Raw genomic sequence first — 24,834 nt, 5'->3', positions numbered from 1 at the left:
CAGTCCACTGCTTGGTGACATCAGCCTCCACTCACCAGTGACAGCAAAACCTTTCACCTTCTGGTCACCCCAGGATAAGCAGTGAGGGGAGTAAGGTCACAACCCATTGCTCAGGGATGTCACAGTCCACAGGTTGGCCACATCAGCCTCCTCCACCTGGTGCTGTCACAGCAGACCTTCCATCCCTGTAGGTACATGGCATCAGAGAGAAAAAAAGGAATATAATTTCTTATTTCCAGCTTCTACCTTCCCATTTTGCTCCCCGCTTGGTCACCTGCACCTTGTGTCTGTGGCTGGGTGTCTCATCATGCTTTTAAAGTTCTCCCTGTGATACACTGACAGGGCACAGGGAAATAATTCAAAGCAGTGCCAGGAGGCATTAGTGAAATTGGCCAAATAGAAACTTTCTAACACAGTTTTGATTATTGGAAAACAGGCATTCTTTATTACACTGTGCTGGTCACTCAGAGGATCCCTCCTCTAATTGAGTGCCCCGAGTGTCAGGTGAACAGAGTTTTTATCGTACACACTGATTACATGTTCATTCGCTATCCCTTCTTACTTTGATGTATATTTATTACTTTATTTTACAAATTTGCACCCATTATTGGAAGTCCTTACAGTTCTTGGGGTTCCGTCTTCAATATCCAGTGTACTTTTTAGGTGGCTGTCCCTCGGCCCTCACTTTTGAGTAAGCACAATATCATTTTTTGCACAATAACTTCTGCTTTGTCAGCCTTGCAGAGCTGAGCTGGCATCCTGCTTTTGTTTTGCATGACTTCTGTTTGCCTAAGTTACATCCTTCATCCACTTCTTCAAGGCTGTGCTGCTCTGTTCTGTGGTCCTTACCAAGTCCCCCCTTTTCTTGAGATGAAGTTCCTTGTGGGAACTAGTTTCTTAATACTTCTATTTCATTTTACAGCATAAGGCCTTATAACAGGTATAGACTGCTATTTTAACAAAGTCCAGGTGTGTAAAGTTTGGTCCAGATTTCTTCAAATCCCCAGGAGATGTCATCTTGAGCTAAGGAGTTTTGGCTCTTTTGATTCTGGACTAATGTATCCACGATTTTGCGCTGTCCATTTCAATGCAGTAAGAGTTGGCAACAGAAGTTGGAAAGGTCCTATTTTGGCTGTAGCAGAGCAGTTCCCCAGTCTTTCAAGCACACCCAAGCTCCTGGCTGGAACTTGTTCCCTGGTATATCCAGTCCTGTTGATCTGGTATCTTTGGGTGACTTTACTTTTAAGATAGCTTTGGGAGCTGGGGGGAAGTTGAAGCTGCTGGAGGCTGATGGGACTTTTTTCTCCTGACCAATTGCTAGCCATTTCTGAGAACTCCCAGTGATTCTGACCATTGAAAAGTGAGATCAACTTGTGAATACCTATCATAAGGCTTAAGACTGGGAATTTCTCTTTCGGTTTCCAGCTTTTGAACAGGTAACAATGCTCTGGCTCGGCCTCATCCCCCCCCAACCAGGCCAGCTAAGGCCGCGGAGGGTGGGGGGAAGGAGAAGAGCGGAGGCGGCCGGCCTGACTTGGTTTGCAGTTTGTGCCACTGAACTGAAACCTGACTCCATGAACATCTGCAGCTTTCCAAGACTTGAACTCTTTTACTACCTGGATGAGACTTACAGATTAACCCTTTTTTCCCAGAGAGAGGGGTAGAGAGAGAGAGAGAGAGGGATAATCAACATGAAGAAGACATGATAAAACCATCAAAGTCAGTGAAGAAAAGAACTAAGTTTTAGATGAGGAAGAGAGAATAAGGAGATGCTTTAATAAGCTGAAATATTTTTCTGTTAAAGCTATGGAGATGGACAATAGTGTTCTGAAAAAAAAAACAAACTTCTTTAATTTATGACAGAGTATATTGTGGGGAATAGAGTGTTTCAAAGTGTGGATTTTGAGCAAAAGGTGGAGTAGTTGTGATACAGTGAGGTGCTGGAACAGAGGGGAGAAGTAATAGTTGAAGATTCGGGGCCATTAAGTATTGCCTTCAGCGAGGTAGAGGAACCTGGTTCAGGAACGGCACGGTGACCAACCCCAGGTCACTCAGTCCATTTGCACACAACACCAATGTCATGAATGGCAAAAATGGCATTTATTGGTGAAGAATTTGACACTTTAAAACCTAGGTTCACAGTGTCACTCCCATCTGGTTTCATCACAGCTAGGTGCTATTGCCTAATTACGAGGGTCATTACCGTAAACGATGGAGGAGGGGGTTAACTATCTTTCTGTTACATCCCGATATCTTTTGACCGCCGGGCCCTAGCTGCCCATAGTTAAGAGGCAAAGAAAAATCTTCTGTTTCCAGGGAGGCTTACAGAGACAGCTGAAGAGAACTTTTGCCTTTGAATAACTCATCCTTAAAAATAACATCCCTAGACTCATTTAACCCATAACACATCTCAAAGTGATGTGAAATAAGAAGAGACAACTGATAGCAAAATTTTTCCGGGCAGCTGGCATCAGAGAAATAGAAAGCTATAACAGAAGCAGTTTTCTTGTGAGAAACTCCATAAATTAGCAAAAGAAGACTTCTGTTTCTCTACAAAGACTGATGAAAAGACCATGGCAAGAATTGAGACTGTTATAAACACCGAAGTTTTTCGTCTCTATGTTGTCATGTAAACAAGAGAATGGCTAGGTAGTGAGGGAGAAAAGAGTTGTTCTGGAAGTTTTATTCTGGTTTCTTATTCTTGTAGTTTTTGTTAATAAACTTCCTTTATTCATTTTAAGTTTTAAGCCTGTTTTGCTCTTGTTCTAATCCATATCTCACAACAAAAAAATAAGTAAGTTTTCTAGTGATTTTTTAGTTGCTGCTTCAAAACCATGACATCTGGAGATCACCACTCCTAAGAGAAATGAGGTAATTATTCAGATCAACCTCTCCTTATATGTGTGTGTTTCCTGAAATGTGTGGTACTTGGTAGGGTTGATCATACTGCAGCCCATAGGGGCTGATTTTGCTGGTGTCCCATGGTTGAATTCTAATTTGAAGTAGAGCAACAGGTAAAGCTTGGACCCGTGCCGAGGAGGTTTCCTAACATATTTTGCCTGACTGCAGTTTGATTGTATGATTCATTCTTTCCACTTTGCCACTAGCTTGGGGCCTATAGTGAGCATGAAGATCCCAAGCTATTCCCAAGGCTTTCCTAACCTCTTTTAGCCCTTCTGCAATAGTGGGAACCTCTCTTTGATGACATTCCCAAAGGTACCCCAATTTAGGTATTACTTGGTTCAACAGTATTTTAGCCACTTCCCTAGAGTGGTTGGTGTGACAAGGGAAGTCTTCTGGCCAGCCAGAAAAGGTATCCACCAGAACTAGGATGGATTTATACCTCCATGTTCTGGGAAATCCAGTAAAATCCGTCTGCCACTATTCACTTGGAACACCTCCAGATTTTATGGCTCTTAGCACTGCATAGTGAACATTAGGCTTGTTTCTATTACAAACTATACATTTTTTGAGTCTTGATTGTACAATCTGAGCCATTTCAGACCCAATTATAGATTTTTTGCAAATTTTTCAGAAGTTTTTCAATACTCCAGTGAATCGCTTTATGTTTGCAATTTGCTATTTCACACAAGAGTGACCCTAGGACTACTCTTTGCCCAGTTAGGATGACTGCCAATCTTATGGATCAAACCTTGCTTCTACACTTTCAATTCTTTGACAATCCCTAGCACTATACTCTGTTTTTTCTACTGGGAGAGGTATCTCTGACAAGAGTGTTAAAACTTTGTTTTCTAACATGTCTTTTTCTGCAGCCTCATTGGGCTAAATATTTCCCCAGTTCCAGTTTGGTCTTATCTACTTGGTGTGCTCTGCAATGTCTGATGGCACCTTCCACTGGTTTCTTGATACTTTCAAGTTGAGCCAAGATTTGTTTTCTGTTTTTGATGGATGTGCCTTGAGATGTCAAAAGGTCCCTTTCTTTCCAGAAGTCCCATTTGCATGTACCACTCCAAAGCTTTATTTTGGGTCAGTTCAATTGTTAACTCATTTTCCTTTACCCAATTGCAAAGCTCAAGAGATTGGAATTAGTTCTACTTTCTGGGCAGAAACATCAGAGGGGAATGCCCCCAGTTTGATTCCCAACCTCGTGTTGTGGAGTCACTGCATATCCAGGTAGCTGGAAAGGAAGATTGAGGACATGGTCCTGTGTCAGCAGCTGCTCCTGCTGCCCACTCTGGCTTTGGCATTTGCTATGCTGCAGGTATGCAGGTGCAGCAGGATTTCCTGGGGGAAGTGGTAGCGCTGCTGACACGGCCCTGAGAGTCCAGGGGCCCATGGCTGTGCCCCCCAGCACAGGGGGTGAGCCACGGAGGGGCAGAAGGGGAAGGGCATTAGAAGGGAGAGAAAGCAGTGTCCAGGGGCTGTGTGAGGGAAATAACAATTTATGTCCTTTTGGTTGAACGAAGAGTTCCAAGAGCCCTGCTAGAGCTGCTGGTGGATTGGCCTCTTGCAGGGCTGGGGAGAGCCCTGGGGCTAAGGTGCCTTGTCCTTTTGAGGCACCAGGTCCACCTGGGCAAGTGGCCCCTGTTCCAGCCAGGAGCAGAGGTGCTGTTCCTTCTGCCCTGGGCAGAAGGACCTGCCACTGTCAGCCCCAATTGCCACAGGTCCTCCTGATGCTGGTCCTGCCCTGCAGGGATGGGCACAGGTGGGGAGTGGCTGTGAAACCCAGGGCAGGGGGTTTAACATGAACTGCTCTCAATGAGTTGTCTGGAAGTGAGAGTTTTCCTTTTTCTGCCAACCAAGGCTGTCAGTGTTTCTGTGTTTGTATTAATCAGAAAGATAAGAGTATAGCTTTGTGGTTTAATGGTGATCAAAGTGGTGTCTGAATTCAATTGATTTAAATTTTTCTTTTTTTTTTTCAATGGCATTTTGTCCATGAAAAGTCTGCAAAACACGCACATCTTTTTGGAAGTGCTCAGAACCCACTGTCTGTGTCCTCAATACTAGCTGAGTGACCCTTCAGAACCTTGAACTGACTAAGCAAAGGCATGAACTCTTTTGTCTTTGTTTAAAGGAAGAAAAATACCAAACCTGGAAAATCTGATTTATTCAAGAAAGTATAACTCTGTTCATCATTCATTCAGACACCTGTGAAGCCAGGCCAATAATGCTCTCTTCAATGATTTAACGCAGCTGATTGACATAAAATCACTTGGAATTTTGGCCTCAACTGTCAATGGTATTTTGAATATGAGAAAGTCCATTTGGGGGAGGAACAGAATGCATTTGGACCATTCAATTTTTAAATTTTATTTTCAACACACAGATCCTCTCATTTTTCCTTCTTTAGCCTTAAGCATTAAAGTCAATCATCTGCAGCTTAAATGTAACTGTTTCTGCTTTTTTGCTTAATTTTTTTTTTTTTTTTTATGAGCTGAAAATATTCAATTGTAATTTGCTTTATAGAATTGTCAGTGTGGGACTGGAAAAAGACCACAGGACATTTCTCCCACCATAGATTTTTAAATATTTTAAAATATTTTAAAATCTTATTATAAAGATTATTTGGCAATATTTAATTTTTGCTTTCTTTGTAACTTTATTAAGTCTGCACTTTAAAACAAGCGCTACCTAGCAGGCTTTCAGTTCAATTACAGCAGCTGCTTTTCAGCTGGCTAATTTTCCTGTAGGACTAGACAAGGAAAGTAATCATTTGTGTAATAAATGGAATTGATTTGTGCTAACTAACTTGTAACTATTTGGAAAGTTCCTATTAGAAGCAATCAAAAGAATCAGTGTTACAAGGCAGATGTACCCCTTGACAGATGTTACAGATTAAAATTGAGATACAAGATGTAGTTTGGAAGATAAGTGATGTCCCAAGATGAAAACAACCTTGAAATAGACAAAATTAGAACAACTTTAGGCATTGGGCCTAAAAATCATTAAATATAAGACTAATTACGAGACTTACATAACATAACGCTTGGTACACACATGTAAACCTGTAAGGTTATCCAAAGGACAACGAGGAAGAGGAGAAGCCTTCGCCAAAATACCCCAAAAGAAGACTGAAGACCCCCTAACACCAAGTGAGGCATGAGCCATGAAGAAAAATGATGTGAAATCAGAAAAATGAGAAATAGGAGGAAACTTAGGGGAAACATTAATGAATATGTACGAGCATACAGTATGTAAGTTTAGCTTGAAGTGCTTTGTTTTGTACGTGAGGCAGGGTAAGAAACCCCCTCCGTACCCCGGTCAGTTTTGTACGTGAGGTGGGATGAGAAGCCCTCCCCGTACCCCGGTCGGTTTTGCTTATGCTTTAATCATACTTAATACTTACTGGCAAATTATATATATAAATTGTATTTTTTATTTAATTGTTTTCTTTTATTAAACGGTATTCTTTTATATCAAATTACTATTTAATTTACTAAATTCTATTCATTTTTATTTAAACTGGTGTTAACTCAAGGGACCTGGTTGTCTGAAATTCTAATTTCATTTATAGCACTTGGGAAATTGAGTTTTCCACATTGTTGCAGAGTAGGAATGGTATTCCCCAGTTTAGTGCTCACACTGAACCACCTCAGACCATGTGACACTCACTGACTTCCCCACCACTTTCCCTGTGGCAGGATGGAGAGGAGAAAACAAATAATTACAGATCATGGGTTGAGATAAGAACAAATTACTAGAAACAACAGTGAAACAAGAACACAAACAGTAACAACAACACTAAAAACAGAGTGTACAAGAGGTGAATGAGTCACATACGACCACAAAGGACTTGACATGCCCCATGACTTACAGCACACTGGCCAAGGAAGAACAAATCCCTTCCATTTCCCCCTGCCATGTGGGAGGTGGCATGCAATTACCCCAAGGTCCTGGCCATGCTCCTCCTGGCTGCTACAAAAGTTATCCCTGTCCTGGCTGGATCCAGGACACAGGATCTGCCCTGCGGGTCCTGGCTCCTGCTCTGGATGAGAGCCCCCACGGCATCTGTCCCGGTAAAAGGGACTTGAGGACAACCTCTCACTCACTGACATTCCCCCTCTGCCCCTGCCCCAGCTGCCTTTTTGCCTCCACCCCCTTTTATTGCTGCAGCAGTGCTTAGGAGTACTTAAAATGCTCCTTTCCAGTTTTATTTAAGTGCCTTGTTGCTTTACATTCTGACACAGACACAGTTTCCAGGTTGATGAGATGTACCTGAGCATGCAGATTCATCAGGGATGGTCAAACCAGAAACCTGTGCAAAGATGAGAGCACTTGTCCCAGAGATAATAGACATGGTCTTAAATTTTCATTTCCTATCATATTATTTTCTCCAGAAAGGATTGCAACTTGGTGAGGTCTTCCATAGAGCACTTCATTTAGGCTGACTTTTTCTTTAGAAGCCATGTGAATTGTGATTCTCAGAAGGGCAAGGGGAAGTGCTTGTGGCCAGTGAGTTTTCCTGACCAATTTTACTCCTTTGTCTTTTTAGACTCTGATTTGGTCTCTCAACCTGGCCACTGGGGTATGACCTCCATGGGCTAAGTAGGTCCCATTGAACTGGGAATGTTTTGCATAGGTTTTGTAGAATTTAAGGCATGAAAAGAGAATCTCTATCTGATGACATTCCAAATGGGATCCCCAACCTGAGTATTATTTCTTGTACTTCTCTAGCTTTGTTGGTGTGGCAAGGAAAATCCTCTGGCCGTGCAGAATACGTGTCTACTAAACCTAATAAATAGCTATATGTCTCTTATTGAGGTAACTCAAGAAAATCTCTTTGGCATTAAGCTCCTGCACTACTTCCCTTTTTTGTGATAGTTACTGGCAGTCTTCTGTAAAACTGTGCATTGCTCTGTAAGCAGATTTTACATTTTCTCTCTATACTTGTCACAATCCCTGTCAGCCTAGTGCTAAGTAGCTGCCTTTTCAAATTGTCTACCATGCTTTCAATACCCCAATGAGTTTCTTTATGTTTATCTACTACAATTTATCTCATTGCTTGTGGCACTCTAACTTGTTGGTTTCTTGCTACCCACCACCCTTCAGGATTCAATCAGGCATTAAAAGCTTTTGCCAATTGATTATCTGCATCATGGTATTTTGTGACTGGTTTGGAAAGGTTCACAACTTAGGGAAAAATTGCTTTGTTCTGCCACCTCTCTAGCAGTTTTGTCTCCTACTCAGTAGCTGATGCTGGCTGGTGTTTGGCTGAACTGGTGAGCTTTGCAGTGCATTATTGGTACTTTAGCAGGGAACTGGACACTCCCAAAGCTTTCCATATTTGATTGGAGATCCTGATTCCTTGTAGAAGGATCGAGAAACATAGTAGGATTCATGGCAGTAGGTGTCTTTAGTGCCATGTCTTTAGTTCCAGGAATACTGCCTGTTACTTTAAGATTCTGCTCAGGGATAACCAGTGACCTCCTTTTTGCTCTAAGCCAGACACAAGCAGATGCAGGACAGAAATTGACATTTATTTCCCCATTAATTTTCAGACCTATTCAATCAGTCAGGACCATGGGCCCTCCTACTCTGATGCACACAGGCCATCCCTCAAGTACATTATTCAGTTCTTTTTTGAGAAATATGCTCCTTTCCACTGGTTCTTTCCTGCATTTCTAGTCTTTGAGCTAAAAATGGATCTACTGTGCAAGGTGAAGGCAGTCATGTATGAAGAGTGCCAAGAGTTCAGTCAATTCTGGTAACCCCAGAGCAGAAGTCATGAAATTTAATATATGAAGAGGCTTTTGGACATTCAGGAGTCCAGTGTAAGTCCTCCTTGATTTCCTTTGATGTTTCATACAAAGGCTTTTCCAATAGTCTGTAATTGGGGATCCATAATCAACACCATGCAGTCAATCACAAAAAAGGACACAGTTCTTTTCTAGATCTGGTGTTTGACAATTTGCTTTCTTCTTTTCTGTTCCTCAGACTACCCTGTCCTTGTGTGTGTGGAAGCCAGGAGACCTGACATGGACAGATATGGACATGGTCTTGTAGAAAAACACAAAAAAAAAAAAAAATAGGAAAGACAAGATTTCTTGGGAAATGAGCTTTGGAAAGTAATACAGGACACATTTTCAATTACATGCTTTTGTTCCCTCCCCCTGTAATGACAAGACAAGGGTTTTGGTGCATGGTTTAAATCAGGAATAAGCTTGTGTATGGGGAAAATGCAAATATAAACCCAGTGTAAAATATTTTTCCAGATGTGTCAGTAACTTCAATGGCCACCAGTAGTCAGCACACCTATCAGCCTGTAATTGTGTTCAGGATCAGTGCAGGCTCTTCCATGTCAGTTCCTCCTGCAGGGCACGTGGCTTGCTTTCTTTTAGGAGGCTGGGATGAGGAAGGCTCTGGGGGTTTTTGTCAAGGAGATTATATTTGAGTAAACGTGTACGTGCTCAAAGGCTCACAGACTGATCAGCCCATGGCAGGACTGACCAGTGCTGGGAGGGCTGCACCTTGCTGCCCTGCTTAGAGGTGTTAAGCCGCTCCTTCACCTCGGAGGCAGCCAAGTACAGCACTTTTGTGCAGAAACACTCTGTTAGCCCTGGTTTGCACTGCTGCAGCAACTGGGATGGTTGGAGCACCCCTTTCTGCACTTGGAAACCAGCTGAGTCATTCATGGGACAGGGCTGGGAATTCCCCACATTTGCCCATTTGGAATTCCCTCTGCCCCAAGCGTGTCACATCCCGCTCCTCAGTGACATCCCACCCAGCCTGGAACATGGAACTCCCCGTTTCCAAGGACACGTGGCCATTGTCACCGGCACACAGCAGGCCCGCTCAGACCCTTCCGTGGCTGCAGCGAGAGTGGGGGTGTCACAGTGCTAGGGAGTGTTGCTCCAAATTGCTTGGTTCTAGCACAAGGTGATCAAGAGGCCAATCCACGCACTGAGTGGAGGCAATTCTTTACAGTTCTGTGCAGAAAGGGGGGCTCAGTGATAAATCCACAAAGCCACCGTGACAAGAATCAGAATGTTTTAGTATTTATACTATTTATCAACTAAAGCAATTAGTGTTCTTTGTCTCCAAGTTACCAAGTTCTTCTCATAATCACTATTTCCTCTACTGTTTGATTATGATCCTGTCACTTCTCATGCTAATTAGTCTGCATGTTCTGTCTCTCTGTTCTTTGTGAGAGCTTTCTGGAGTGAGTGGCCATGGTTTGCCCTGCTGCAACTCCCTTTTACCCCACCAGAGCTGATTCAGCACAGTTGCTGCTTTGGCTTTAGTAGTTGGCTCCTTGTCTTGGGGGTTCTGTCAAATGTCCTTGTGCCCATAAGTTCTGCCTTCTTTGTGTCCACCATCAGTGGTACTTTCTTCTGCCCAAGCCTTGCTAAGCTCCCCTAGGTCGGAGATAACTCTTGCCTGTCAAGCCCGACACCTTCAAAAGGCAATTCAGCCAAGAAGTAATTTGCCTTTCCAACACCTGGCCATCACTTAGAGCTTGTTGGCTACTTTCTGTTTCATGGAAATAATCTCCCTTCTTGTTGATGAGCCTTGGAAGCCATAAAGGCCAAAGAGCAAAGAACACCTTTTCTTAACATCAAGTTTACATTTCCCAGATTTTTCAACAGAAGCAGTGGCTGTGTGGGAGCGGGAGCAGCCAAGGCAGAGCCGGATGGCCGAGCAGAGAGCCTGGGCACGATCTACCATGTTCCACAGGGCTCTAATCCACACTGCGCCCCGCAGGGCCCCCAGCACCACTGCCATGCCCGTCAGGGTGACCCAGAGGTCCCAGGACCAACAGGTGAGGGGTGGCTGTCGGGCTCTGGGCGTTTACACCGTGGGGGCTTGGCCGTGGTTTTGGTGTCAGGGGCTGCTGACCCTGCGGGTCCTGCTGTGCAGGGCTGGGGCCCCACTGGTGCTCCAAGGGCCCCTTTGAGGCAGCCGCCCCGCTGGAGGCGATTCACAGGGATGACACCCAGGAGGTGCCAGTGGAAGTCACAGGTTCCCTGATGGAAGTGGCTCTCAAGGATGACATGGAGGAGGTACCAGTGGAAGCTGGAAGTACCCCATGCTGTGACATTCAGTAACCTCATGCGCTGGGCATGGCTTTTGGTCCAAATGCATGGATTTCTCATTGTCCCATGTTTTTAATGGGGTCACTGAAAATGTAAGGATAAATGAAGCCCTTGAACAGGAATTTTTTTTGATATTAGGAGTAGCCATTACTTTATTCCTGGCTCTGGTGCACAGTGGAGAATTTCTGCCACATGCATGCCAATTCCAAAGCTTTTCCACTTATTCATACCTTTTTATCAAACCAAGAAATTACTGTTCATGGCTTCTAAATGACATCATTCTTTTCATTAACTACTTTTCTATTGTATTGGCTTGGATATTGGTGTCACCTTTCTCATTTCAATTAGCCCACATTTTTCAATCTGTTGATTAACTTTTTCCCAGACGAGTTGTTTTGAGCTCTGAGGCAGAAATGTTTTTATTAGTGTTTGTCTCCTGGTTACTCCAACATGTTCTTGGAGGGCTATGAAGCGTAGATTCCAGGTGTCCAGCCTTTTACACCTCAGGCTTTGTTCATTGAAGCTTATCAGGGTTAGTTTTGGAAAACGACAACTTCTGGTGATCTAACAATCCAGTTCTGACAGCTGACTGCCAAAAGGTTCTTAGCTACCTGCTCTCTAAAGTGGGAAATGACAGTGCTTAAGACTGATACAGTACTTATGATTAATATACTGCTTATGATTAATTAAACAATTACTTACAAAGTTAATTAAGATAATTAGGTAGGAAAAAATGCAGGCTAAACAAACAATGAACAACTGCATAAGTAACTCAAGCTCATGTTTTGGTCGCTTACATGATTGGTTTCCCTTCTTCTATAAAATGCACAGATGCTCTTAGAGCATAGTCCTTTGTTAAGCTGATGTAAAAGGATGTGAAGTTCAGGGGACTGACTCCCTGTTCCCCTTCATGTCCTCTCCCTGTCCCAAGCTCTGCCAGTAGTGATGAATGAAACAGAAATATTAATGGAATTGTGTTGAGGCAGCACTTTGTGCAAGTGACATGGTTGAAGGATGAACAGTCTCACAAGCAAAATGTAGAAGGATTTCTAAAAGACTGCTGAATATTGCTTTCACAGATGTTTGCAAGTGATCCTCCTATTTCTTGAAAAGTTCAGGCCAATTTCAGATGAACAGCTTTTTAGCTTCACTGACAGCCAGTTTTGCCTTCAGAATGAAGCCCTTGCATGGCAGTCAGGTGTTTTTGTTAAAAAATATGATTATGCCAAAAGACATTTTAGTGATTTTTAAGCTCCAGTGGAATGCAGCACATTCAGGACTAAGTGATGAGTTCAAGCCAAGCAAGCCTAATTTTGTCACATATGACTAACTTAGGATAAACTGTTTCCATTTTAACATCTATGCAAATAATTGCATCTTGAGCTAAGGAAACGAGCAAGGGTTTCCATGCCTTTTACAAATGAAGTTGATATTTTGCAGTTGAAGTTGTTCTTGGAGCTGACTCCAGAATGGGTTTCCTAAGTTCCAAATAAATCCCAGTGTGGGGTCCTGCCCCAACTTTGTGATCTTTCTGTGAACCACTCTTGCCAGGTTTGTTAGCTGAGCGCTGGCCAGTTCAATTGCACTCAGGCACTTGATTTCAAGGGAAGCTGGTGCCCATAAATTCCAGCAACTGGGAAAGGATGACTTGGTACTTGAATGCTTGGCTGCATTAGAGGCTAAGTGACGGTCGCTCTCTCAGGGCAGTTTTGTAGCCGGCTGCTTTCAGAGGGAGAATTGTGTCAAAGCAGCCCTTTGTAGTTGATAGGAGAGTAAACCTTTCCAAATTCAGCTCTTGTTTAAAATTAAGGGCCTGCTTAATCAGCAGGAATGGAGTGCGGGCTGAACGTTTTACAGAAGATTTCTTTTTCCATTTAGCCAAATACCAGAGAGGCGTCACACACTGGAAGTGCGCAGGTTGTCAAATTGTCTAACCCACTTGGAGGTATGGTTGCTTTTCATATTTTGCTCCATGTCTGTAAGACTTGAAACATGGTAACTCATTTTTGCAGCATATTCTTGAGACAAGGGGGTGTGTTCAGAGATCTCAACTGCAGGTGCTTTGCTCTTAGGTCAGCTTTGCAATCCCTTGTCACAATGGCATTCAGCCGTTGGCCTGTTTTCCCCTGAGGAAGCCTGCTCATTCTTCCTTGTTCCCATGCTGATTGACGGCTTGGAATTTTGAGCATTGAAGTCAAGGGTTGCACCACTGCAAGCACACTGGGCTAAACCATTCACCTTAAAAGGAAATTGAAAGAAAATGACTTTGAGGAAGTTGCATAGAGAATTTCATCAGGTCAATATGCAAAACTTTGCTTGATTTCATTTGTTGTCTTGGTCATTATTAGGTGACTGTTGCCACAATACCCTCTTGGGTTCTTTTCAAGGCAAGTGAAAGGAAAGTCATGATGTCATCTTCCCCATGGATTTTTCATTTCCCACAAAGAAAACACTCCAATGTGCTTAGGTGGTGTCGTTTGTTTTTTATCTGTTGTGAGTGCTGTTTCCCCAAGGAGCCTGGCTCCAGGCACACACAAGGTGGACATTGCCATTGCAGGCACTCAGTGGTGCTGCCTGCAGCAGTGAGCTGAGCCAGGCACAGCCAGCTGCCCTGAGAAAAAGGAGCTCTCACCTGGCTGTGGCTGCAGTCCCCTGCCTGCAGGGATATGCCTGCCACTGGAAGGGCAGCTCTTGCCCTGCTTTAGCTCAGTCTAGAGCATTTTATGGCAGCATCATCCTGGCTTTTTGGAGAGACAAAATTCACCTTTCCAATTTCTCATTGGGGATGTTCCGTTTCACATGTGAATGATGATTTGTGTGATTCTTGGTGGTGATTTACATAGATCCTAAGGGCATATTTAACATTTAGTGACTGGGGTCTGAGGACTGGCAGTGGTGGGACAATCATGGAACTTGGGGCCACTTTTGCTTTGGGCTGGCACAGAGAAACACAGGTGAGACAGAACTGGTTGCTGGTAGGCTACAGGGTGCCTCTGCAGCATGCTCCATGCAGTATCAGTTAGGGAGTGGGATTTGTCACAGAATCAGAGAATGGGCTGAGTTGGAAGGGATCCACATGGATATTTAAGTCCAGCTCTGTCCCCAAGAATTCCATCATCCTTTGAAATCAAGTTTCTTGACTTCTCCCAACCTCCCATTTCACACTTCCTTTACTCTTTTCCTTTCCTTTGGGAAAACAAGCAGATGTCAAAAGAGCTGAACCAAGCACTTCATGTCCTGAACCAGAGGAAAAAAAAAGCAAAGCCCATGAAGCCTGCAGACAGCGAACAAAATCCTTGCACTGCTGTTTATCACCAACCCTACAAGGACAGGGTGATTCACTTACTTGCTCTGAGGGCTTACAAGAAGCCAGAGTTACTCGCTCGTTTGCAGAGAGATGGAATCAAGCAAAAGGACAAGGGTACCCTTGGAAAGATCCTCCATCAGGTGAGATTGTGGAGTTTGTGACGGCAATTTTTCCACAGTACTCCTCTCTTCTTCCTCATTTTCACTTGTTTCCTTCACCCTCTTTCAATTAGAAATTAGAAACTAAGCAGTGGCTTATAGAATGCTCCATACACCTAAGTTCAGTTTGTCCATCAACATAGTCCAGATGCCTCAAGCTGCAAGTCCATGTGAGGAAAAGGAAAGAAAACTTCAAAATATTTGAGGTCTTGGTGTTTTGCTAGAATAGCTGGCAATGAGTAACACTTTGTAGGGTTGATGCTGCTCATGCCTCTTTTAATCCTCTCTCTTTTCCTAGCACTGTTGAACTGTTTCATGCAGTAACTTGACAGGGGTTCCTTGATTTTGTGAAGTGGTTTGTAGTCGTACCTAAAATTTCCTAGGATAAGTTTGAGAGGAGAGACGTTTGGAAAGTGCACAGGGCAGCATTTCCTTTTAACAGAGTTGGTGACCTCTCAATGGTACTTGGCTTCTGCTGGGATCTGTGAGGATTGCCTGCCAGGAAAAGGTGTTCCAGGCAAAATCTCCATGATAAAGGTGGTAGCCTAAATTTGAGCACAGGGTTTCTTTCCTGTCATGTAGATTGAGTCTTCATCTTGCTTGGAACAATGTTATTCAGTGCCTTCTCCAGTGCTGCTCTATCTTCTACTGCTATTTCATTAGGATAAACAGTTAGAAGATGCACACCCATGGAAAGATGCAGTAGTTTTGTCCTTCTGTTTTAAATATTCCCTGTTCCCTTCAGCTAAATGTCAAGTAGGAATATTTCTTTTTTAGGTAGGAAAAATTGTTTGGAACATAGTCAAGGCAGGAAAATTCAGCATGGACACAGTTTCAGTTGGTCCCACAGGGACTTTTTAAGAACTTGATTGAAGAATTTCATTCCTTGACATTCTGAAGTTTGTTGCTGTGGTTGCTCAGGGCAGTGGCAGAGTTTTTGCCTGCTGAAGACACAAACTGACAATTTCATGAGAGCCATATTCTACCATCCCAAGTGAGGAAGCCCATTTAGATTTCAAATAGATAAGAAAAATTTCACAGCTCAGCTCCTTAGAAGGTAGAGGGTGAAAACATTTCCTCCTGTTCCACTGCAATGTTTAAGATTGCTTTGGAGGTAATGTCCTGTAGGAGGTGTGAACTGCCTCAAGGTACTGGTTTGCATTCTGAAAGGGCTGTGTGAGCACTGCACACTCAAATGCCTTGCTCAGGCTTTTCGAGATAGCAGAGCAAGTGGGAGTTTCTTTTGTATAAATGTAAAATGGGAAGCCTGAGCTGGCTGAGATGTGGTACACACACTCTTGCTTCCCTTCAAACACAATCTTAGTTCTGATTTTAAGACAGGAATTCCTAATTCAAAGTAGCTTTGTTACTTTTACATTTTTTTAAACTGTTGACAGACAGACATCATCACTGACCCAAATCAGCAATATTTAGCATGTTTTCAAGGAGAAAAAAAGGGTAAATTTTTACAGACGGTGGTGATGTGTTGATCATGTATTCAGTGTGTTGTAGGGGTCAAACTTTCCTGTGGGCTTTTCTATGGAACTCGGAGCAGGTGTGAAGTGGTGAAGCCTAAACCAGCCCTTTTGATATTAGTGATCTTGAGGTTTTACTACTGCATTTTACCTTTTTGAGTAGACTTGGTAGTTGTCTTGAGGAAGATATGAAGCTCGCTGGTTTTCAAAGGAATACAACAAGGCATGTGCATGGCCTTTGCATGGCACCACTTTGCTGGAATGAACCCTGGCTCTGCCACATGAAGAGGGACTCTGGGCTTGACCACAGTTCTGTCTTGCAGCACTTCATGTTGGATTCCAAGGAACACTTGCTAGACATGAATAGAGTTACTTGGTTATTTCTATTTGTTAAAATTTTAATATAGATGAAAACTCATACAATAAGGGAATACCTTATCTCTCTACCAAAAGATGTTGTTTAGTTCAAAGTGGGTGTTCACAAATCATTGCTGAGGACCAATCCTATTGCTTTAGTTTACATACAGCACCCATCATGAATGGTTGTTCTCTTAAATGTCTGCCTGTAGGTAGCCAACCTGAATCTAAAGGATAATTCCTACAGTCTGAAGGAATATCTGTTGGAAAGCATTCAGAACAATTGGCCTGGCTATACTGATGTAGACAGAGAGAATTTGAAGTTGATACTTTCCAGGTAAGTTCAGTCTTTAGGGGAAGGAGAAGAGTCTTTTCAGAAGAAGGCCCTAGGAAATGAAGCCTAGATTCTCAGAGTACGCTGAGGTAGCAGGGACCCATTGGGATCCAACTGATGGCCAACTCCTGGCCCTGCACAGGACACTGCAAGAATCACACCATATGCCCAAGAGTGTTGTTGAAACACTTCTTGAAGCCTTGCTGCACTGACCAGTGCCCTGGGGAGCCTATTCCAGGGCTCAAACACCCTTTGGGGCAAGAATGTTTTGCTGACATCCAGCCTAAAGCTGCCTCAACTCATCTTCATGCTGTTTCCTTGAGTAATGACACTGAAGGTCAGATTTACCAGCAAGGAAAGACTTATGGCTGTTGACCATTTAGAGCTTGTAGCCTGAACTCTTGCACCATCCTTCCAGAAAAACAGCTCCATCTCAGAACACAAGCAGCACCAGCCAAGAGCCATCTCTGGAAGCTTCTAAGAGAGATGCTTCAGCAAGGCCTGCTCAGGTAGTTTGTGCATTTTTAACATTCTGGAGTGTGTATGAAGTTGCAGCACACTTGCTAAATAGCTTTCACACACTTGCTGCTGGTGTAAAAGCTGTGCTGGGAATGTGCAGGACCTGGCCAAAGCACGTTAATCAGTAATTGTGACTGCTGGCACAGGAAGGCTGTGATCAGAAGAGAGGCTCCTGCAGGGCTCGAGCAGCGGCGTCCTGAGCCAACTTGCTGCTCTGCCTGGAGCCTTGAGCTCAGTCTCCACCCTCAACTCATTCCCTGCAGAAAGGCTCAAAGTATTAGCTGTGGCTGTGTGACAGAAGCACATGAAAAATCTACTGTACATGAGAGGATGCAGCATGGTGGAGCAGATGGGGCCCTCACACTCTCTTTCCCCTTTCTCTCTCTTTCACTCTCTTTCTTGACTCCAGCTCCAGACTATGCACATGTCAGGACCAATGCAGGATCTCCAGACCCTTGATATTCTCTCTTGTGTCTCTCTTTTCTCTGCCTTTATTTTTCTCCTGTCTCACTCTGCCTGGGCACAGCATGGCTGTCCTGTTCTACTCCATCCTCGGCCCTGAAGTTTGCAGTGGGAGTGGGGAGCTTGTGGCCGTGTGCTGTGGCTTTGGAGCCAGCACCTTTGAGAAGGTCCTTGGGAGGTGCTGAGAGATGATTGAAGGGCACTGAGGAAAAGTGAGGGCCCCTTAGTCACCACTTATGAAACTCTCTTATAAAAATTTCAAGATTCCCAGCTATGAGCTTTTGAGTGTGAAGTGTGGGGTGGCTGCTGGAGTGAAGGTCACTCTTGTTGAAAGCACAGGAATTCCTTACATGTGACTGAGGTTTTTGTTCAGCCTGATGAGAATTCACAACCATCCCACCTTGTACTGACAGATTGTGACAGTGAAGATTAATCCCGTCTTTACCACATAAAACCTGAAGCCAGTCAGGTGCCTCTTTAGTAAATCATGTGGGTGTGTGACAGCAAAAGCTGAGTCTCTTCCTGGTGTGTACTACTGGAAATTGAGAACTAGACAAAACAGACCAGACCTCCCCCTCTTTGGGGAAACCTTTGATAGAGGTGCTGAAGGGAGTGTCTTTCTCCCACAACTTGGAGAAAGACTTGCTAAGTCTTAAGATGAGAAAGTAGGAGTGAGATAGAGAATGTATTTACCTGCAGTATTTCCTGGTTTCAATGTTGTTTTCAGTTAAGATGCATTTTCAAGCACTGCCAGTTCAGAATGTTACTTTTTCAGAATGGGAGATATACCTGATCTAGAAAGATAAATATATGGACATAGATGAATGAGTTCTTTGGTTATTGTTGCAGAAACGGCTTCTGGCTTCTGACTTTAGCGGTCCTGTGATGAGCAAGAAGCGGAGAATTGCTCACCAGCTCAGTTACAACCAGCCAGCAGCTGATGGCCACTTCTCTTCCTTGCTGCTGCCTTCTACATCCACTTCCACTTTGAACATGTCTCCAAGTGTTGGCTCCGTTTCCCCCTGCACCTGTGAGGTGCAAGAACAAGACAAATTTCAGAGTTCTAGCATCCCAGAGCCTTCTGGGGTGCAGGAGGAAATCCCCAATTCTAATGGAAAGAAAAACCAACTGGGGAGGCTGAAGCAGTTGTGTCCCTCAGAATTCGATGAAGGTATTAATGTGCTGCCTTTCCTAAGTCCTGGGTGGATAACCATGGTGTAAAGATTTGGTTATTAAGAGAAGCTTCTGCCCAAATTAAGGTGTAAGTGCAGCCCTTTTCCAGTGTCAATAGGAAAAATGTTATTTAACAGTTAATACAAACTAGGGAGATAAAAAGAAATTAGGGAAGAGAGGCAGGGTGGGGGGAAGAGAGAGACATTAAGTAGGAAGATATCAGTACCACCTGGATTCTGTGTTGTCCAATTGGTCCTTCTTCATTCTGGTCTTCTTGGTGGTGGGGGTTCCCAAGTTGCTCTGAAAGTACCACCTTTATACTGGATCCACAGGGTGCTCACAAATGTTCCCACACCTTGGGCTAGAAGTGATGGAAGCATTTATTCCCTTACCCACAGTCTCTCCAGTGGAATGTTTGTCTGGTGACCTAATTGCAAACCTTCAGCACTGTTAGGCCAAGGCTGGTGCTTTCCTTCATTCCATCTGTGCTTCTCTTAAATTCCCCTTGTGCTGCCTTATCTCTTATGGGAACATCCTTCTTGGACAGTGTTCTCAAGTAGATAATTGTGTTCTTGCACCTGCTGAAAAGGCAGCTTTGAAGGCTGCATACATGAAGGCACTGCTCTACATTTCTGCTCTACCATTATTCCTTGCTTGATGGTCATGAAAAACCAAGACTCTTTTTTCTGCCATTGCATTCCATTGTAACTCTTGGTTTAAAAGACAGCAGCAGCAAAGGCCAGAAATCTGTGCTGCTGCAACCTTATCTAAAACTACCTTAATTTTTAGAAATTCTCCCTCTGTAGTGCAAAACCAATCAAGAAGAAAGAAATGTCCAATAGATTGCTGTTGGGAGAACCTGGTTAAAAGGAAGAGCCAGGCGTTAGAAAGTCACAGGGATTGGATTTTTTCTTTTCATTTGATTTCTAGTAAACACACAGTTGACTCAGACAGTTGATTGAGCCACCATTTTTTCCATCAATAGCTTTTCAAGTCTGCATGCTGGCGATAGAAACCTGTCAGACATTTACTGCAGACTAGTTTACTGAAACATGTAAGCATCTCAATGATTTCATCACTGTTTGTTGAACTCAGCCATTCCATGGAAACACAATGGAAGCTACAAAACCTGGACTGTGGTTTGCTGGAGTTGTAGTTTGAAGTGGCCTGGGAGCTCCTCTCCATCCTAGCTGCAGAATTTCTTTCTTCAATAGGTCTAGAAGTGGTACAGACTGAAAACAGCATTAAAAAGCTAACCAGAAAATCCACAAGGAGCACTTGATTTGTCATCAGAGGGACACACCCAGTAGGGCAGAGTTCAGTTTCTTTGTTAAATCTATGTCTTGTCCCTTTTGGAGGTTGAGCTTGCAAATGACAAGGGTTTTTTAGCCTGGAGGCATGTCTGCTCTTGCAAGTGGTGCTGTGCTTGTAGAGACAGGTGCCTTGAGACGGTCTTTGCACATTTCTTCTGCACATACACATGGTAGCTGCAAACCTTGGGATGTCTTTTGGAAAGATTCCTGCTTGAGTCTCTAAAGATGTGAGCATTGTTCTTCAGAAGTGAGTTAGAAAATTCTGCCCAGCTGCTGTTGGAAAAATCTGTACTGTGTTTCAAGTTGGGGCTTAGGCTGAAGCTTTTGTGTGGACTGAGCCATGAGAGCAAATGCACTTTTGGAAATGAAATGCCCACCCCAAAGCTTACCAGCTGTATTGAACATACTGTGACTATTGCTATTTCTGTCCAGTTTAATTACCCCTTTCACACTTCTGTTTATACTTCTGCTACACCATGTAGCAATGCAGAACCTGTAGAACAAAGTGGCCATCCTCTTTCTAAACCCTGGGACTTGGCTACTGTGGAGAAGGTCACATGTGCCCTCCTATGATGAAATGCTGTGAGAAGGAAGCTCTAAAAGGACTTGTTCAAGTCAATACAGTGGGTGTTTTTGGATATTTAAGATTATATAATCAAGATCCTACTTTTCTGCAGACAAAACAAAAGATACTTCCATTGCCTCTACATGCTCTGCAACAGCCAACCAACCAGACTACTTGAGGTGAGTAAAATTGCCATTAACTCTTGCCACTCTCAGTGCGGTGCAGTGTCAAGCTGTTTCCTGTGTGGAAAGGATAAGCTGGGGAAGGTTTGGCTGGGCCTCCAAGGCTCCGAGCTGAGATGAGGCCTGGAAAGGCCTGGAAAGGGCCTTCCTTGCTGCAGTGCAGGTGCCCAGGGCCAGCTGCAGCAGTGGTGCTGCATCCCGTCATGGGATTTGCAGTGCAGGAGGGGAGGGGGAGGGGTGTGTGTGTGTGTGTGTGTGGTATAAAGCAGTGGGAATTGCTCTCAGCTTCTGTCAGAGCTGTGATGTTGGCAAGGGCAGTCAGGCCTCCTGCAGCCCTTGGGCTCTGGGGCAGCTGCGGCCTTTGGAGCAGGCGCGGCAGGGCCCTGGCTCATATTGGATACAGCCAGGGATGTTCCGTGAGGAGGCTGAGGGCAAGGTGGGCCCTGCAGGGGGGCAGCTGAGGGAGGTCTGTGGTAGGGCTCTTGCTAGGGGATGTCCCTGGGCAAAAGCCAGTAGTCCAGGCTATTGCTTCTCCGCTACCTCCCAAAATGTTGAAAGGCCTCTGCAGTTTTCTTTTCAAAACCATGCAGCACACCAGTCAGGTGCTGCTGACCTCGGGTGCTTCAATCATATACGTTGTCTGTCTTGGTACTGAATTTCAAGTTGTTAAAGATTTCCTGCTTGTAAATATTAATCTCAGATGCTTTGAAAGATTCATTCCCATGAGGAAAGAGTTCTTGTCATCCAAAAAGAAGCCGGTCTTCAGGGCCAGAGCAGCAGAGGTACTGGTGTGGCAGTGTTGAAGTGATATCTATTATTCTCATTGCCACTTCATCTTGGATTTGTGTCATGAGTTTGATAGAACTGCACTTGTGTTGATTTGAGGGGGAAGGGAATGAAGAAGGCTTTACTCCCACCAGTGGCTCCAAGCTTTAATGAGCTTTGCCCTCCTTAAGAGCTGATGTGGTTTGGGGTTTAGTTGTGGTTTCAGACCAGTCTGCAGTTTGTTCTTGTGCCTCTGATACAAGTGCCTCTTTTCAATGGTCAGTGATGTAACTGCAGCTCACTAGAAAAATGAAATTTTATCCTCAACTCTGCTTTGCTGTTAGACAGACAAAAATGGAGCTCAAAAGTCCAACTCTGCACCCAGTTCAACAGAAATGCAGTCCCTGCCAAAATAGTATTGCAGATGGATTTTCAAAAAGAAATGTAAATGAAAAAGTTTTCCTACCCAGAAAGAAGATAAAATTAGGCAATGTTTCTTCTCTCCCTGAAGATGCTGTGTTTGTTAGTCCTTTGACATTGGAAATCAGTGCCGATATTTCCTAAATGTGATCCACTTGCTAAGGAAGAGAACCTCTACAATATAAAACAGTAGTTCCTAGGTGTCATAGAAATGTGGCAGATTTTTAGAGCTACCTGACTTCATTCTCTTGAAGCACATCAGCTTGTTTGTAGAATCATTGAGACCCAGAGTGACTGACTGAGAGTTTGGTGGTCTGTGTTTGACATTCACCACGTGCTTGGTGTAACAGTACAAGTGTGCTTTCTGGAATAGAAACATATCAGAATGTTCTCTTAGAGTACACTCCTAGAAAAATAGTCTGATTTTTCCATTAGAAAATACGTAGCCATAGTCTCCTTGGACCAATGCCAGCGCTACAAGGATGACTTCAGTGCAGAGTATGAGGAATACCAAAATTTATATACTCGGATTGACAAGATCAGAGAGCACTTCACACAGCTTCAGGAACAATGGAAGTCTGTGACCGCAGGCTCTGAAGCCCATCAGGTAGAGAAGGATAAAGCCATGAAGACTGTGCTTCATCAGAGCAGTCCTTTGGATTCCCTGGAGCTGCTCAGTGAGATGCAGGGAAACTGAGGAATTGGCATATATGCTCAGACACTGCTTGGGCTGGGTCAGATTTTTCACAAGACCCTGCCCATAAAACCCTGTTTGAGCTGTCTGAGAACAATCCGTAGGGTGAGAGGTGTCCCAAGCAGAGTCTTAGAGCATGTGCTCCTTCTGGTGCCTGTTGAGAGGCTCAATTGCAGATCTTGGGTGATACTGGGAGTTGGGGATTTGTTTTTGCAAACCTCCCAGAAGAGTGGTGGCTCACAGAAAAGAAAATCTCGGGAGTCAAACGGAATGCATTTGTAGTGCTTTAGTAAAGTTTGCATTTTATGGTGGTAGTGAAACATTCTTTGTGTGTTTTTTCTTGAAGATGCTACTTCATTGAATCCTAGCAGATTATCAGCAGATACAACAGGTATGTTTGACACCAGATCTGCAGAGCGTGGTTACTGCTGAGTCTGGCTCAAGGCTTTTTTAAAGCAAAGCACATCTTGTAAACTCTGCAGAAGTCTTTGCCTGCCCTATTTTTTTTTTTTTTTTTATTTCTCCTTCATAGGGTAGCCCCAGCTACTTTGAAATGAAGAACAGGTGCCTGTACCTCCACAACAAGCTGTCACATATTCAGAGCCTCATATCTGAATTTGACAAGCATTAAGTGGAGTCCTGGCACCAGGCAACTGCTTCAGCCAGAAATATCTATGAACTCTGGATTTTTGATTTAAACCAGAAGATTAGGTTTTTAGGATTATTTACATTAGTGTTGAACAGTAGGTTCTGTTAGCAATAAAGAGTAGGTTAATTCCAAAAAATATAGGATTAGTTCAAAGAAATTTAATAAGTTTAAGAATTTCAAATATGACAGTATTGAACTTTAAGAATAAAGAAATTTCCCTTGTGACAACTCCTTCTCTCTTTGTTACTTGTATCAAATTGAAGTGGCTTTTTTCTTCTGGCCAATTATTTTCTTCAAGACGTATGTTTGTCTAGTGAAATAAATTTATCAGGAAAAGGTTGAAGCCCAGTACCTCTACTATGAAGTTGCCCACATTTTAAGAACATATTAGAGGAAATGGAAATTCTTTATGATACATATAGGGGTGTTTTCCAACCGTTCTCCTTAATGCACACTCTTTGCCTTAAGTGGTCCAAAGAGTAGGAGTTTGGACAACCCCCTCCCCCAGTCAGCTTGTTTGGGAGGGTTACAGAGGAATGTGTTATGGGCTGCTCTAAGCTGTCAGCTGAAGCAGCTGCCAGGACTGCCTGGAGATCATGGCCTCATCTTGCCAGTGAGCCAAGGAATATCCAGATCTTTTGCAAGTGTTCTATAAAACACATGGAGAAGTGTTGGAGGCAAGGCTCATCAACAGATTTTAAAGAGAAAGTGGCTTGAAATGTCTTTATGGAGACTCTGTTTTGTAGTTTTTTCCAAAATAATCTGTCACAACCAGTCTTTCTAGAGAGACACAGATATTGATTCCTGCACAGACCTAAAGGGATTTTGAAGTCTTGTCTTTTACCTAAGTCTCGTGCCATTAATTTCTTCAGGTGAAAGGGTAGAGGTGTGTCCAGCAATGCCATAACCTTCTTCTGGGGAAGGATATGAAATTGACTGAGGAAGGACAATATTTGGGAACACTCAAAGGGGCTGTGAATGCCCCTTTCTTTCTTGGAGACTATTTCACCAATTCCTCAATTGTCTGCATGCCTACAATGTTTAGCCCCCTGTATGTGAGACATCTTGGGGTGTTTTGTGATTGAACACCTGATCCATTGTTGCCCTTCTGTTCTTTTTCAAGTGAAATTCAAGAACATGCCACCTCTATAAATCCTGACATCTCACTATATTGGAGACAGTGAGGTAGTAACGACATGGAGTCTCTTGTGATTTGAACATGAGAGCAAGGTTTATTACTGCAGATCTTGTTTTATAGACAAATATGCAAAGGTCCAGAAAAGTTAAATTCTTATTGGTCAGTAAACTAAGACATTACCATCATTGGTCAGTGGTCTACACCACCCCTTGACCTTCTCTTGCAATAAAACAAGAAACTGAAAACACCTGCAAGGCTGTCTTCTATTTCTAATGATTATTTTGATTCCTCCTTATGATTTCCCAGGCTACTTTCTCATTCAAGCCTGA

At 43.5% G+C, this 24,834-nt stretch overlaps 1 protein-coding gene across 3 annotated transcripts; it reads left to right on the top strand.

The window, feature by feature from the left end:
- The first annotated feature begins 62 nt into the window (after positions 1 to 62).
- On the top strand, positions 63 to 23,595 carry LOC147648057 (RNA polymerase II elongation factor ELL2-like). 3 transcript variants are annotated; one of them, XM_086867816.1, is made up of 11 exons: positions 63 to 187; positions 10,536 to 10,720; positions 12,873 to 12,939; positions 14,199 to 14,441; positions 16,504 to 16,628; positions 17,044 to 17,134; positions 18,456 to 18,777; positions 20,770 to 20,836; positions 22,460 to 22,631; positions 23,065 to 23,109; positions 23,251 to 23,595. In XM_086867816.1, the coding sequence occupies exons 4-10, from the start codon at positions 14,199 to 14,201 to the stop codon at positions 23,077 to 23,079; spliced, it is 1,035 nt and encodes a 344-aa protein (XP_086723942.1). In that variant the 5' UTR covers positions 63 to 187; positions 10,536 to 10,720; positions 12,873 to 12,939; the 3' UTR covers positions 23,080 to 23,109; positions 23,251 to 23,595. The 3 variants fall into 3 exon arrangements, with proteins under 3 accessions (XP_086723942.1, XP_086723941.1, XP_086723940.1); XM_086867815.1 differs by lacking the exon at positions 63 to 187 and adding an exon at positions 9,756 to 9,837; XM_086867814.1 differs by lacking the exon at positions 63 to 187 and adding an exon at positions 9,756 to 9,837 and having other exon boundaries at positions 22,460 to 23,595.
- Positions 23,596 to 24,834: the final 1,239 nt, after the last annotated feature.

The sequence above is a fragment of the Cyanistes caeruleus genome, chromosome Z (assembly GCF_971803275.1).
Source record: "Cyanistes caeruleus chromosome Z, bCyaCae1.hap1.1, whole genome shotgun sequence".
NCBI lineage: Eukaryota > Metazoa > Chordata > Aves > Passeriformes > Paridae > Cyanistes > Cyanistes caeruleus.
This window is presented reverse-complemented; position numbering and strand designations above follow the sequence as displayed.

Excerpts from the sequence above, each read along its gene's own strand:
- LOC147648057 (XM_086867814.1), top strand. The coding sequence starts at position 14,199 with ATGTCAAAAGAGCTGAACCAAGCACTTCATGTCCTGAACCAGAGGAAA. Across the intron at positions 14,442-16,503 it reads TTGGAAAGATCCTCCATCAG|GTAGCCAACCTGAATCTAAA; the intron begins GTGAGATTGTGG and ends GTCTGCCTGTAG. Across the intron at positions 16,629-17,043 it reads TTGAAGTTGATACTTTCCAG|AAAAACAGCTCCATCTCAGA; the intron begins GTAAGTTCAGTC and ends CCATCCTTCCAG.